This window comes from Neurospora tetraspora (genome assembly GCF_033439725.1).
Source record: "Neurospora tetraspora strain CBS 560.94 chromosome Unknown B0H65scaffold_4, whole genome shotgun sequence".
Taxonomy (NCBI): Eukaryota; Fungi; Ascomycota; class Sordariomycetes; order Sordariales; family Sordariaceae; genus Neurospora; species Neurospora tetraspora.
The window spans coordinates 118,473-132,448 of NW_026944386.1; the positions used below are offsets into that span (position 1 = coordinate 118,473).

The 13,976-nt window shown below is 54.2% G+C and overlaps 6 protein-coding genes across 6 annotated transcripts; 3 read left to right on the forward strand and 3 right to left on the reverse strand.

Moving 5' to 3' along the window:
• Positions 1–555: 555 nt before the first annotated feature.
• On the forward strand, positions 556–1,604 carry B0H65DRAFT_180238 (uncharacterized protein). The gene is made up of 7 exons (XM_062821496.1): positions 556–582; positions 658–666; positions 735–749; positions 822–863; positions 929–1,024; positions 1,093–1,152; positions 1,215–1,604. The coding sequence occupies exons 2-7, from the start codon at positions 664–666 to the stop codon at positions 1,497–1,499; spliced, it is 501 nt and encodes a 166-aa protein (XP_062681187.1). The 5' UTR covers positions 556–582; positions 658–663; the 3' UTR covers positions 1,500–1,604.
• Positions 1,605–1,708: 104 nt separating this feature from the next.
• On the reverse strand, positions 1,709–2,860 carry B0H65DRAFT_508459 (ribonuclease HII-domain-containing protein; the record flags this gene model as incomplete). The annotated part of the gene is made up of 1 exon (XM_062828223.1): positions 1,709–2,860. One exon carries the CDS (start codon positions 2,858–2,860, stop codon positions 1,709–1,711), a length of 1,152 nt encoding a protein of 383 aa, XP_062681188.1.
• A 295-nt stretch (positions 2,861–3,155) lies between these two features.
• Positions 3,156–5,823, forward strand: B0H65DRAFT_180251 (kinetochore CENP-C fungal-like protein). Its single transcript, XM_062821497.1, has 2 exons — positions 3,156–3,711; positions 3,777–5,823. Exons 1-2 carry the CDS (start codon positions 3,390–3,392, stop codon positions 5,654–5,656), a joined length of 2,202 nt encoding a protein of 733 aa, XP_062681189.1. The 5' UTR covers positions 3,156–3,389; the 3' UTR covers positions 5,657–5,823.
• Positions 5,824–6,523: 700 nt separating this feature from the next.
• On the reverse strand, positions 6,524–9,969 carry B0H65DRAFT_463843 (root hair defective 3 GTP-binding protein). Its single transcript, XM_062826726.1, has 3 exons — positions 9,048–9,969; positions 7,247–8,994; positions 6,524–7,176 (listed from the first exon to the last, which is right to left on the reverse strand). The coding sequence occupies exons 1-3, from the start codon at positions 9,587–9,589 to the stop codon at positions 6,878–6,880; spliced, it is 2,589 nt and encodes an 862-aa protein (XP_062681190.1). The 5' UTR covers positions 9,590–9,969; the 3' UTR covers positions 6,524–6,877.
• A 905-nt stretch (positions 9,970–10,874) lies between these two features.
• B0H65DRAFT_425323 (Fructosamine/Ketosamine-3-kinase) lies at positions 10,875–11,926 on the reverse strand (the record flags this gene model as incomplete). The annotated part of the gene is made up of 2 exons (XM_062824565.1): positions 10,875–10,968; positions 11,037–11,926. The coding sequence occupies 2 exons, from the start codon at positions 11,924–11,926 to the stop codon at positions 10,875–10,877; spliced, it is 984 nt and encodes a 327-aa protein (XP_062681191.1).
• A 266-nt stretch (positions 11,927–12,192) lies between these two features.
• B0H65DRAFT_180290 (uncharacterized protein) lies at positions 12,193–13,934 on the forward strand. The gene is made up of 3 exons (XM_062821498.1): positions 12,193–12,750; positions 12,828–13,590; positions 13,668–13,934. Exons 1-3 carry the CDS (start codon positions 12,459–12,461, stop codon positions 13,819–13,821), a joined length of 1,209 nt encoding a protein of 402 aa, XP_062681192.1. The 5' UTR covers positions 12,193–12,458; the 3' UTR covers positions 13,822–13,934.
• The last annotated feature ends 42 nt before the right edge of the window (positions 13,935–13,976 follow it).

Genomic DNA, 13,976 nt, shown 5'->3' on the forward strand with positions numbered 1-13,976 from the left:
ACACCAATGTTGGACACAGGCTAGTAAAACCCAGTGGGAAAAAGGTCTCTGTGACTCTATCATTGGTGCAAACCTTCTTCTTACTCCGTTCACTTCGACACAACTGGTAACCAAAGCCGCCGCCCCCTTCGCGCCCTTCTCTCCTCTCTTGCACCGAGTCAACCAATTTTTCCATCACTGTGTGTGTATCTATGACCGGAAACATATGTTCAAGAGCAGAGTGCCTACGGTCCATTTTCGTCTCACTGCTTTCGTTTTGCATTTCCTACCATGTATCTGTTGAAGCCATCACCATGTCTTAGCTTCCTTGGCACAAGGCGGATACGATCCACACATAGCTACCGTGTATATAAGTCGGACTTCGTCCTCTTTCCTTGCATTGCTCTCTTTCTCTCTCTTCACTCAATCAAGACATTCAACACCACATTCGTCGTCTCTCGTGATCACCTCCTCCGCATGGTTCAACAGTATCCATGTTTTGTCTTGCCGAATATCACTGACACAACCCAGAACAGAGTTGAGAAGAAAGGGGGGAAGAGGGGGGGGAAGAGGGGGGGGAAGAAGAAGCCTGCCGCTGTAGAAGTACGTATACGCCGTCCGTTCGGCTTTGAAGAGCCCTCACCCACTAGCAGTATGTAACTAACTTCAATCTGGCAGAGGATCATGGTAAATAGCTGTTCAGATTTCGACTCGTTGATATGCAGGCTGGCTAATATAGGTCACATGACGCCTAGGACACCACCAAGGAGGTATGTACAATATCATGCAAGGACGCTAACCCAGCGAGTGCCTAGACACACGTTTGGCTAACACTGATAAAGGCCTTCAATACCAGGATCGAAGCCTCCGACAAGCAGGCAACAGTGAGTAAATCTTATTCATTAGTATAATGTGCATAAGTCGGTTACTAATCGGTACATTTGTATAGGAATGGGCGGCCCAAATGCTGTGTAACAAAAAACAGCATGACAAGAGGCAAGCGGACTTGCAAGCAAAGCTCCAAAATCAGCGCGCCGTCCGAGCGGTAAATTTATACTATCCTCAACATTAATACTCTAATCTTTAGAAACACTTACTAACAATATCGATTAGGAACTGGTAAAAGACCGGGACAACGCGCCCACCAGGGCCGAGCTGGAGGCCGAAATGGCCGCAAGTACATTCGTTGTATCAAATTTGTCGCCAAATACATCCAGAGTCTAACATAGATTCAGAGAATGGTGGCCGACCCCGCCGACTCCGACGCTGACGCCGGCCCCGCCGATGAGCCCAAGCGGGGCAAGGATGCCTCCAAAGATTCTGGTTATGCTGTATGTTACCTCGCCTTACCCTCCAATCAAGGCTTCTTCTGTCATCAGTTAACTAACCTATTCTCCCCAGGACTGAGCCGTAACGCCGTCACCTACACCGAGCACGCCAAGCGCAAGACCGTCACCTCGCTCGACGTTGTCTACGCCCTCGAGCGCCAGGGCCGTACCCTCTACGGTTTCGGTGGTTAAATGTGACCATGAAGCTTTATACTTCTGGTTAGGGGACGTTCACGACGATAGGGAGAACAACAAACGAGCGATTGATTACTACAACATTGGCATGAAACTTTGGGCGAATTTTTGTGTTGCGATTCAAGTTTTGATACAGCCGCACAAGGGAATGGGTTTCTTTGGGGCACCATCTGATGTAACTTGTTCTCTTTGTATTTTTTAGTTGTTTAGAGCTGGAAACACTCTACCCCAGCAGGCGCACCGAACCAGGTCCCTAACTCATCCACATTCTCCTCTTCTCGGTCCCTCTTGGCCATAAAGAAGTCGGTCAACTTTGGTGTCTCTTCCTCTTCTTCTTCAGGCCAATCCACCTTCACCCCTCTCTTGGTTTCCAACATGTCTTTTGCCGTTCCCCAAGAGAATCGGCATTCGGGACCCCAGCCGAAAACGGGATGCATGTTTTGCTTGAGCCAGGAGACGCATTTGCTGTCGGAGGGGTAGCCTGAGCCCCAGGCCATTGCTTCGTTTGTCTCCACGCCCTTTTCCTCGTCCTCCTCCTCTGCTGCTTTTGGCGAATCGATTTGGGTTTTTGATGGTTCGTCAACATCCATAGCATCTGTGCCATTCGTGCCCGCTGTGTCCCCCCTCTCCAGCTTTGCGCGCTTCTCAGTCCCACCTTCATCGTCCCTTTTCCTCTTCCGCATCTGCTTACTCCGATCCGCCCACAACACCTCCAGCGCAATATCCCTTGTAACCTTGGCCACCACCGACGCCGCCGATACCACGGGGTACAGCGAATCCGCCTTCTTGGCGACCGTAATCTTCGCCGTCGGGAACACCCGTTCCAACTTCTTCTGATAAGCCGCCGGCTGCCCAATCGTGTCGATGAAGATATCGGTGATATTGACGCCCCGCTCGTAGATGCCCTTTATCAGAGCGATGGTGGCGTCCATAGCTTGCTGGTTGAGGTTGTAGATCTGGGCTTTGCTGGCTTTGAGCATGCCGCTCGAAATCGACAACGGGCTCAAGGACGACGTCGCATACCCGCAGTTGTCGTGCAGCTCGGTATCTTTGGTGCAGAGTTCCTTCATTAGGGACAGACGGACGGCAGGAGTCAAGACTTTGGAGTCGTCAAAGCTGTGTTTTTGTTTTAGGAGCGGGTCGGAGAGCGTGAGCGGGAGGTAGAAGGCCGAGTAGACCATGGGACCGAGGACGGGACCGCGGCCGGCTTCGTCAACGCCTAGGCAGCAGGGGGTGTTGTCGGCGAGGAGTTGAGGAGGAGTTGGCGAGAAGTAGGTGTTGGAGGCGCCGGAGAGGAGGGCGGGAGGGGAGATGGTCGGGGGCAGGAAGGGTCCTGCTTCGTCTTGGGAGTCGGCCATGGTGCTGGTTAGTTAGTTACTGTTGTCGTGGTTATGGTTGGTGTTATTTTGGATTGGAGATTGGGAATGGTCGTTCGATTGATGGCGGGAAGATTCGGGATGCTGGGTGGGCAAGAATTGGGTGTTTGTAGAAGACTATCAGTATCAAGTTGTCACAGAAAAGAAAGTTGACGTTGGGGGACGCGTCTGGTAACGCGCCGACCAATCACAAGCTCCATGTTAAAGAGTTGATACCCCACTCCCACGGAGCCCAAGGTCTCCACCCTGGTCTCCCCGTCACGGGTCTCTTTCCAGCGGGCAACGGCACTGCAGAAGCACGACACGCCCAGCATCAACAACCCCGTCTCCCGTGCCCATTCATTGCTGGTCCCATCTCCAATTGTCCTTGCTGTTCCATCTTCGGCCGCCCGCGCAAACTTCAATTGCTTTCTTCACAGTGCACACCCGCGTGCAACAACACGCGACGACCGACTGAACGAAAGCTAGCATCATCGCGACGACAGACGACAGACAACGACAAATCAACAAGATGGCGCCACGACCGCCAGGAGCGCGGCGCAGTCTGTTCCCCGAGCCAGAGCACGTCTACGAGTTGGGAGTTGCTGGCCGGTATGCGCTCACGAATATCTCTCCATCTCCACGCAATACTAACAAACTGTCCAGCAAAACCGGTGTCACTCTAAAAGACTCGGGCATCCGCGACGAACATGGCATGCAACCTCTCGAAGACCTCTTCTCCTCTCCCCACAAGCCGACCGAGGACCGCGATGAAGACGAAGGCGAGGACGACGAAGACGGTGGCGCCTCGGAGGATGGTAGGGCAGACAGCGAGGATATGGACATCACCACAAGTACGTTTCCTAGTCACACGGACATTAACGCGCCGCGCAATTGCTAACTCGATCCCGTGCAATAGCCTCTGGAATTGCCCCTGCGGCTCTCCTCAACGGCAACGCCAGCCGACTTCCCCTCCCCGTCAACCGCACCAACCGATCACCTGTCAAGGTCGTCGTCAACTCGCCCGCGCGGAATCGTCTAATGGCGCGCAGCTCATCGCCCACTCGTGGATCGCTTGGTGCCAACAAAGAAAACTACGATCGCGGTTCCTCTTCCCAGCCTGCAGAAGATATCAACACTGCTAGGCGGAGACTGAACTTTGAGGCTCTCAAGGCGGGTGGACGCTCCCTATCTCAACCGACTACGACGAACGGTATCAACGGGTTGAATGGGTATTACGATGAAGCGGAGGAAGAGGAACAAGAGAACGCTGCGGTGCCGGATGAGACTGATGCGTTCATTGAGGAGTCTATGGCCATGTTGGAGGATGACGGGGAGGTTGAGGAGGAGGAGCCCGTCGAACAGGAAGAGGAGGGACCAGAGGAAAGTCCTCAAGTTGCGTCTGCGCCGGCGGCCAAGAAGAAGCCTGGAAGGAAACCCAAAGCCAAGGAACCCTCCCCAGCACCCGCGCCGGCAAAGCGTGGACGGAAACCTGCTGCGCCCGTGGTAGAAGAGGAGGAGCAGGAAGAAGAGGAAGAAGCAGAGGCAGAACCAGAAGAAGTCGCGCCCAAGGTTGCTGGCAAGCGAGGAAGGGGAGCCGAGGGCAAGACCGCAGCCGTGGAAGAACCAGCTCCCGCAGCCAAACCAGGCAGGAAACGGCGCACCGTGGAAGAACCCGCTACCGATGCCCAAGATTCCTCCGCCAGTCGCCAATCCAAGCGCCAACGTACCGAGACCGCGCCAGCACCCGCCAAGGGCAGAGGAAGGCCGAGGAAGTCACTCACCCCAGCGCCAGAGGAAGTCGAGGAACCAGAACCAGAACCAGTCCAAGCCGGTCCCTCGCGATCCAAGGCAGCCAAAGGAAAGGGTAGAGCCCCAACCCCCGCCGCCGAACCCGTCAACGAGAAGGCCACCAAGGGCACCAAGGCCACTAAACAGAAAGGCGGTCGCAAGCGCCAACCCTCTCCCGCACCCGCCGCCGATGCCGATACCTCCATTGCCATCCCCCGCGGTCCTCCCCTTCCCAAGTCGCGCGGCCTCGTCATCAACCGGCGCGAAGTCCCCGGCGACAGCAGCGCCATCATCCGCACGCGCTCCGGTCGGCACTCCTTCAAGCCCCTGGCCTACTGGCGCAACGAGCACGTCGACTACGAATACGAGGAAGACGAATTCGTCGCCGATCACGCCCCCAAGTCCTTCAAGGGATCCAGTGCCGGGGAGGTGCGCAAGAGGAAATTCGTCCTGCCCACCATCAAAGAAGTCGTGCGCGTCCAAGAAGAAGTCGTTGATTTCTCCCGCAGCCGTGGCCGGGGCACCAAGCGCGGCGGCAATGCTGCTGCTGGTGGCGGTTCCCGCCGGGCCCAAAAAGACGAAGACCCCTCCCCGCCCGAACCCTGGGAACTCAACCCCGGTATTCTGGGCGGCGACGTGGTCACTTGGTACCCACAGCACGAATTCCACCCGCCCGCGCTGGACGACGAGGTCGAAGTGCAGGAGAAGCAGCTGGCTATTTCGGGCCGAGCCATTCGCACGCAAAAGGTCAAGGACGCGGCGTTTAGGTATGCCAAGACGGTCAACGAAGGCTTCTTTGGCGCGGGGGTGGTGGATCTGCCGCCGGGCGCGGTCAAGAGGCCCAAGAACTCACGCAAAATGTTCATGACGTTTTTTGTGTATACGGGGAGGGTGTTGGTGACGGTTAATGAGACGGTGTTTAGGATTGGGAGGGGGGGGATGTGGTTCGTGCCCAGGGGTATGTTCCATCACTCCATACACTACTTTGACATGTTGATGGTGTTGTAAACGGAACTGACACTGGGCTAACGAACGAAACAGGCAACTACTACTCCATTGAAAACGACTACGACCAACCTGCTCGCGTCTTCTTCTCGCAGGGGTGCGAGGTGCAGGTTAGGCCATCTGAGGAGGGCGAGGAAGGGACTGGTGCGGAGAACTCCATGATGGATACCTCTGCTGCTGCTTCTGCTTCTGCTTAGGCTTAGGCTTAAGCTCTGTGTTCCTTTGTGGGCGGAGTCCATAGTTTTGAGGGATTGATGTGTAGGTTTGTCGAATGGTGTTGAAGTACCCAGGGAGTGTTTTTGATGTTTGAACCCCTTTTGTTCTCCCTTTTGGGGAATGACGGAGTTGTTGGCTTTCTTTTCTTGTTATGATAGTTGCTGGTTAGACCATCGTCCGGTCGGTTGGTTGTTGTGGTTTCCTGGGACCCGATTCTTCGCTTGTTTACCTTGTCCGACGAGTACCCGGTCTCATTTCTCGTTGGGAAGTCAATATGTCACAGAAGGACACAGATGGATGGACACAAGATTCTTGCTTGAGTACTATTTATTTCCCGTCGCTGTTCAAGCCACTGTCAGGTTACCTCTTTGCTGCCCCCTGCTGATTGGGAGTCTAAAATGGGAATTGGGAGGCGCTTTTCTTCTTGTTCTTGTGTTGTGTTGCTTGGAATTTCTCATTCAAACTTGTTTATATCTTATAGATTGCTGCTGTCGGTAGCATCACCGGAGTGGTTAAGTCAAGGCAGGCTAGGCAACATAGGTTCCAAAAGCAGTATTGGTATTCAAATTGGGAGCGAACATTGTCAATCACATGCATGCCATTAACTCGTCTGCCGTGATGTCCATCACACGTTCAACGGTTCGTTGAGAGCACCAACACGTTCGAACACAAGCCGAAACCCCCCGTCTCAGAGACTGAACAGCCTTGACGCACAGCCGTGATGTGTCTTGTTGATTTGTATGCACGAGATGGCTTCGTGCGACTAGTGAGGGACGTGTAGACGTTAATGAACCCAAATGATGAACCAAAAAGGATTGAAACTCCTAGATCTAAACACGAACATGAAGTGACTTTATACCTTTCTATATCTTACTATATCACCCACTCAGACACTCCGACACTCCTACAACAGGTTCAACATCCGCTTGCTGGCTGCAACTCGCTACACTTAACTCCCTTTTTTTCCACCTTTTCCCTTCCTTACTGGTTTCACCTCTCAGACAACCCCTAGATGTCATCCTCCGCCTCCAGCCCCGTCTCCCTCCTCTTGCCGTTGCTATCCAGCGTATCCATGCTGATTCCACTCTCAACTCTCTGAGCGTTCTTTGGAGGCATCCCCAAAGCTCCCCTGGCTCCCTCGTGGTTCTCCAAAAAGTCCCTCAGCTTGGCCTTGCCGATCTCCATGCCTTGCGTAGAAGCGGCGTTGGCCATCTGCATCATTGGCCCCAGGAGGTTGAGGCTGTAGGCGACGTAGGTGCCGCCGCTGATGAGAAGGAGGAGGATGAAGAGGACTGGGTTGCGCAGGACTGTTTGGTTGGTTAGTACTCGCGTCGAGAAGAGAAAAAGGAGGAGAAAAGGAGGAGGAGAAAAACTTACCCATAACGAACTCATTCCAACCCAGCACAAGCAACACGGCATAAAAGTAGAGCGGCACCTGCGTGATCCCTCCAATCGCGCTCCTCTTGGCTTCGACATAGACTCCATCGGCCATCTTCTTAAACCTCACCACCAAATCCTGCCTCTTGGGTTCGCTCAAAATCGTCGTCTCCTCCTCAAGGGACTTACCCTCGTCCTCGTCAACGCCACCGATCGGCGTCAGGTCCTCTTCATCACCCGGCTCGACACCGTGCGGCTGGGGACCGACAAACTCGACCAAGTCCGGAGGAGCACTGGTGGATGTCAGGCGGAAGCGGGATAGCAGCGGGACGAGACCGAGCGTAGACTCGCGCGCGCGCGTGTAGATTCCTTCAATGTCATCCGACGGGCGCCAGATGCGTGGCACGCCATCTTCGTCGTAGCGGAATTTGTCCTCGAAGTTCTCGCGCAGCTTCATGAGGATGTTGGACTCCATCACTTCTTCTTCAATCTTCTCGCGCAGCGCGACCCAGGACTTGCGGCGGAGGCGCCAGAGGCCGACTTGGACTTCATCGTCGCTAGCTTCGAAGCTCTTGGCGCGGTCGGTAAACCTGCCCTCGGCTTCGCGCACGATGCCGATAAAGGCCTTCCATACGCGATCCCAGATGTCCTTCTCCGTAGCGGGCTTCTCGTCAGACTCCGGAGCGCCGGAACCCCCGCGGCCGGATCCGAGTTTGTTGAATTCCAGCCCGATCGCGTCGCCGAGGCGGGACTTGACCCACCGCTCTATGCGAATCGCCAAGCGGCGCATCTCCTCCTTGCGCAAGCGCGCAGAGACTTCGTCGAGCTCCTTTTCGAAGATGAGGTACTGCGGCTTGAAGTTGGACCAGGCCACTCCCGGGATTGCGAGGGACTGCGCCTCCTTCTTGAAGTTTTCGAGAGCCTTGGTCTTTTGCTTCTCAACAATCTCGGCGAACTCGTAAGCGCCTCCGGCTTTTTGCCCCGCCTTAACAGCGTTGGTGACGGCTTCGGAGAAGGCGGTTACACCGGCCTTGTGAGCGGCGGTGAGATGGGCTTGGTAAAGAGCCTTGAGGCGGGCATCGATCTTGTCCTCGAGCTCGGCGCGCTTGGTGGTGTACACGCCCTTGTGGTAGCGGGAGGCCTGAGTCTCAAAGTTCTTGACGCACTTCTCGCGGGCTTCGGCGCCGATTTGACCGAGATCGGGTAGGACGGCGGGCTTGCCGGCGCGGGTGGACTCGGCTTGTTGTTCTTCGAGAGGAGAGATGGCGGCGTCAAAGGCGATTTGCACCTCGCGTGCGATCTCGTCACAGCGGAACTGCGCGAGAAGTTCTTGTTGAGTGGGCAGGTCGAGGTCCTTGTTGGAGACGATCTGGTCCCAGATACCCTCGGCGTAGATGGAGAGGCCGTCGGCAGGGATGCGGCGGTGGTATTCGGGGAGGAAGACACCGCCGGTGAATTCTTGATCGTCGGTGGAATCTGAGTCCTTGTTGCGGTGGCCGGCGGTAAAGCGGGAGCCCAGATTCTCGACCTCGGAGATGAACTTGTCGGGTTGCAGAATCTTGTGCGGGAGGGCGGCAAAGGCGAAGTCGAAGTAGTCCTCGATCTTGGAGTTTTCGAGGCCGGCGGGCTTGGAGATGGAGGACCAGATGTGGGTCAGATCTTGAATCAGGGTGTTGCGCAAGTTGGCGAGGGGGGTGACGCCAATATGGTCGCGGATGACGAAGAAAAGGAGGGAGCGGGTTTGGTTTCTGAACCGTTAGCAAGTGAATCCCTATTAGATGCAGAACGGGCGGGTACCTACTGCTTATCCCTCAAGAACAACTGCATGTTGACCTCAAAAACAGTCTTGAGCAAACCCATGTTTGCGCCCTGGTACAGACCGACCTGGTGTTCCCAGATGTTCACGATCAAGACCTCACTCGTAGCAAGGGCAAAGAGAGCGCTCTTGCGCTCGAAATCCTGGTCCTCGCCGCGCTCGCGACCATCGGTACCCTCGACGTCCATGACCAAGATGTTGTCGGCCATCTTTCCCTCGTTCTTGTTCTTGGACATCCAGATGCCCTTTGTAGTCTGGCGACGCTCCCTTTCGGACATGACGCTGAACTGGGTGCCGAACAGGTGGTTCAGGAGGGTCGACTTGCCGGTGGACTGGGAGCCGAAAACGGAAATGAGGTGGTAGTTGAAGCCGGCCTCGGCGACGTGTGTCTCGTTGAGGTACTCATTGAGGTTGGTATTGTACTGCTTGTCCTCGTTGATGACCTGGATGCCGTGTTCAAAGTTATGGGCGTTGCTGTCGGGCGACGAGCCGTTGCCGTTGTCGACGGCGGCGAAGTGGCCGTTCATGGCGGTGATTTCGTTTGTCTCTCGTATGATGCGCGTGGGTGGTTATCTGGGGTTGCGGGGGAGAGGACGACGCAACGGGAAGAGGGAAGCACCAAGAGAAAGAGAAAGAAGGGGAAGAAGAAGGGAATAGGTGATGATATTAGAAAGTTGGCTACAGCAAAGAAGAGAAGAGGGGGAGGGTGGTTCGACTTGGTGGTGCTTCTAGTGCTGCTGTCGTGGACCACACTCCGGGCTGAGGGGTGGTATCGAGTGCCAACTGTCAAGCAGAGAATCGAGGCCCAAAGGGTGTCCAAAGGGGAAGCTGACAATGGATTGGTTGCTTGCATGGTCTAGTCGCTTCTCAGATGGAGCTCTCACAAGATGATGTGGATCATTTGTCGCGATCATTGCTGGTCTGTCACTCGCTGACAGGGGATTGACACCCCTTGGCGGCTGCATGACATGCATTGAACACCTGGACAGTGGTAAGTGTGGTCAGTGCGCGGCAAGCTATCGTTAACAATTATCGCTGGAGATGACGTCCTTGTGAACAAGCACCATCCAATCGATGGGTGTCAAAAAGTGTCAGTTGAGGACTCACAAAGAGACATCACGGGCAGAAGAATTGTCTCGACCTGACATTTCCACGTGTTGGATGTGAGTGAGACCAGCTGGCTTCTGTCAGTCATCATGTAGTCCCCAACTTTAGCGACAACTAATCACTCTTCATTTCGTTATCAGCTAGAACCTTTTATGGCCTCTTTCCGAAATGCGATCAACAACGGCCATTTATAATACGGGGACAGCTTGTCACAAGAGACCACTAACAGATTTTGCCGTGGGCTTTTCTTGAATCTGTTAGTGTAGGACCACGTTGCTTGTTTATGGCCTTGGATATCTTTGACCTCTTCAACATCCCAGCATCCAACAAACGACTGGTGCCATGCCATATCCATCCTATATCAACACATCTTGATGTTTCTTCAACACCTTTTCTGGCATGATAAACCCCTAATCGAAGGATTCAATACAGACGAAGCAGTGTCCATTACCCCTTGGTATCTCTCACGCATCCGCTAAGCAATCAACAGTCCAATACTGCTTATAATGGTTGGGAAAGGCCGTTACAAAACTATGATAGGGATTACAATAAACTAGAAACATATCAGTCAGGGTCTATTAGCGGCTCTGCCATCCAGGAACTGCCTAAAGGTTGGGTTCAAAGGTATATACCCAATGTCTGATATGTTGACCGTGACGTGTTCGGTTTATTACGACCATTCGCCGGCCAAGTCGAACATCCCAGCTACGTATACTTCGCAATAAGCTTCTTCATGATGGACATGGCGCCACCGCGATACCCGCCTCCAAACAACGCATAGTGGTTCAAATGGTGATACCTGTCAAACCCCATTAGCATCTCACACCTCTCACAACATCTCAGCAGGCATGTCAGATCAACACTCACAGCTCATACAAAGCGACCCGATCCTCCCACTCCTCTTTCGGTTCCTGCTTCGGCACCAACTCCCCATACTCCTTCCAAAACCCCCCGCCAAACCCGCCAAACATTTTCATGATCCCCAGCTCATACTCCGAATGCCCATAGACCGCCGCCGGGTCATAGACCACCTCCTCAACACCCCCTTCCTCAGAAAACCTACCCCGTCCCTGATTTCCACTCCACAAATCCCCGTGCACCAATACCGGCGTCACTTTCCCTATCGTCTGCTCCCCCAGAAGCCTGGGCACCACCTTTGATGCGACTGTTTCCACCGCGTCGCTCAACTCTCTGTTCTTCCCATTCTTCCTCTCGCCTTCTTTCAGGACATGGCGTAAGCGGTTATCAGCATAAAACTCCGCCCAGTCCTCCTTCCAGGTATTATCCTGCTCCGTCGCCCCGCAGTATGTAGGGACGGGGAAGCCGAACATGGGCTTGTCGTACCCCTCCGGAATGGGGGCGGGGGTGGTGTGCATCTTGGCCAGCTTTGCTGCAAACGATTCCCCAGATCCTGTTGGACCACCGCTAGAGCGGAGATCGAGGAAATCGGTTACGAGAAAGTGTTGACTGGGATTCGACGATATGCTCCCGTTGGCATAAGACCGTGGGCAGAAGGAGGGAATGGCGGACTGGATTGCATTGAGGGAGTGGTGTTCGCCGAGAAACATAGCGGCGGCGTCGGAACCGGTGCCGGTTTTGATGAAGTAAGCCCTTTTGTTGTTGCCGTCAGGGGTGGTGGTGAGGAGCTTGTAAGTGGAGGAGAAGCCGGAGCCGCCGTGGGAGGTGATGCTGGCGGAGGCGGAGTTGGGGTCGAGGCCCAGAGCGCGGAGGATGGCGGGGTCGACAGTTGGTGACATTTTGGGTTACACGGAATGGAGAGTTGGCTTTCGGATGGGTTTGTCAACGTGAGGGAAACGCCGTTGAACGGGGCCGTTGGATATCGGAGTCGGGAAGCGGAGGAGGGGCTTTGGTTCGCTTGGCGGCCCGGGGAAGGACGGACATGCATGACGTCACGCGCCGAGGGTCGCAGCGGGAGCGGACGCCGAACGGAGACCACTTTCCGACCCCTTTCCCCTTTTTCTTTTCCACGGGGCTTTCTGCCAGATGAAGAGGGACGCCATGCCGCGAGCCTGCGATACCTAACCAGCCTCATCACCCTGGCTTCCGGGGATGATGCCTCCTACCGATATGGACAGTCTCAGTCCATGTTGCTGTCTCGGAGCCTGCAACGGAGCTGGTGTGGTCGTGTTGCACCACAGCCTTGCCTCTCTTCATCTATATCAACAGCCCTCCTCCTCCCTTTGGCTTCTCAGTCGCCGTTAAAAACACAACAGCTTTCATAGAGCATCACTGACACAAACCACAATTTATGCCACCTGGAAGTCTCCGATGGCGTCCACCCTGATGTCAAGGAGCATCTTGCGCAGACAGTCAACATCGCGTAACCTGTCGTGCGCATTTTTGTGTTTAGCGCTCTTTAGCCCGACAACCTTCGCCCTAAACTTCTCTGTCGAGTGCAGAGACCGGGTCTACTCCATTCTCAACGGATCCGGCGACCCATATGGTAACCTGACAGAAGAAGACCTGTACCGGAACAAGTGGATTTACGAAGGCCACGTACGAAATCTCAACGATGAGGTCAGATACAACAGGAGCATCTACATCGCCATAACGCTTGAAGGTATGTCAGTCAAGACCTGATGTCCACTAGCCGAATCCTTGCGTTGAACGACTTACTGACCACATCTTTTATACCAGGCTGCAAAAACCTCTGCCATTCCCCCATCGAGTGGTATCTCACACAAAACCCTCCAACCCAGTCCTTCAACATCGCAGCGAACTGGATCCTCCCAATCCTAGCTCTAGTGGCCTGTCTTCCCTTTGACTCGCTGCACCGGCGTGCACCAGGATCACGATGGCACGACGGACGGATACTTACGACACTTAAAGCGATCCTCAATTGGCTCGGTTCACCACCTACCAGTCTCACAGCCACTCTGTGGAACGTCTACCAGATCCGTCAATGCAAATACTACACCTTCTCGTCCGCAGGCTCCCACAACCAGGCCAACCGCCGACTTGAATACTCAAAAGCCACCTCCTATTACATCTTGAGCTGCATCAACCAATTTGAGTTACCCACGGATGTAAAGGAAAGAGAGGACTTTGTGCGAGTTCTTACTTACGGCCTCTTCAAGCCCTTGGAAAATCAGCCAAATGGAGGTCAAGGCCAAATCACTGAGGAGACAGGTCGACAAGCGGTGCTGTATACAAGAGAGCTGCGCGAGGCACTGGCCTTTCAACTCCGCATGTATCGAAGGCGAGGTACATATCCCGCTGGTCTCAACATCTGCGTCTTTCTAGGTGCGTTCGCCATCTCCGTTGGCCTTGCCTTTGCGGACGTTCTTGGGGAATACACCACGGCGCACTCACTTGCGTTGGGATTATTGGTGGGTTGGTTGCCGGTACTGGTGATGTTTTGTATCGTTGATCGGAACCCCATCTCCGGGATAAGGAACAGGTGAGTTGCGTGAAGCCTTTATGGAAAAAAAAAAAAAAAAAAAAGACATTGCCGAGTGCTAACCAGTCAACCGACAGGGTTCTTATTCAACGATGGCTGTGGGACGTTGAAGCTGTAAAACTCTGGGAGGATGCAACCCGAAAAGGCCAACTCCCAAACCCGGAACCCGAGGTCGACTGGTGGGATTCGTTGCTATCACCTGTCCATCCATCATCAGAACTCAGTGGGTAATCGCATAAACATCCATCCAGCAAACATCAAGCCATAGCATCAATAGAGGTAACAACCGAACCGAAAAAGCCCACCCATAAAGGTAGTAGGTAACCACCGTACAAAAATGTTATCCGGACAAGTAATAAAACAAGAAAACGAAAACCAAGCAGGTA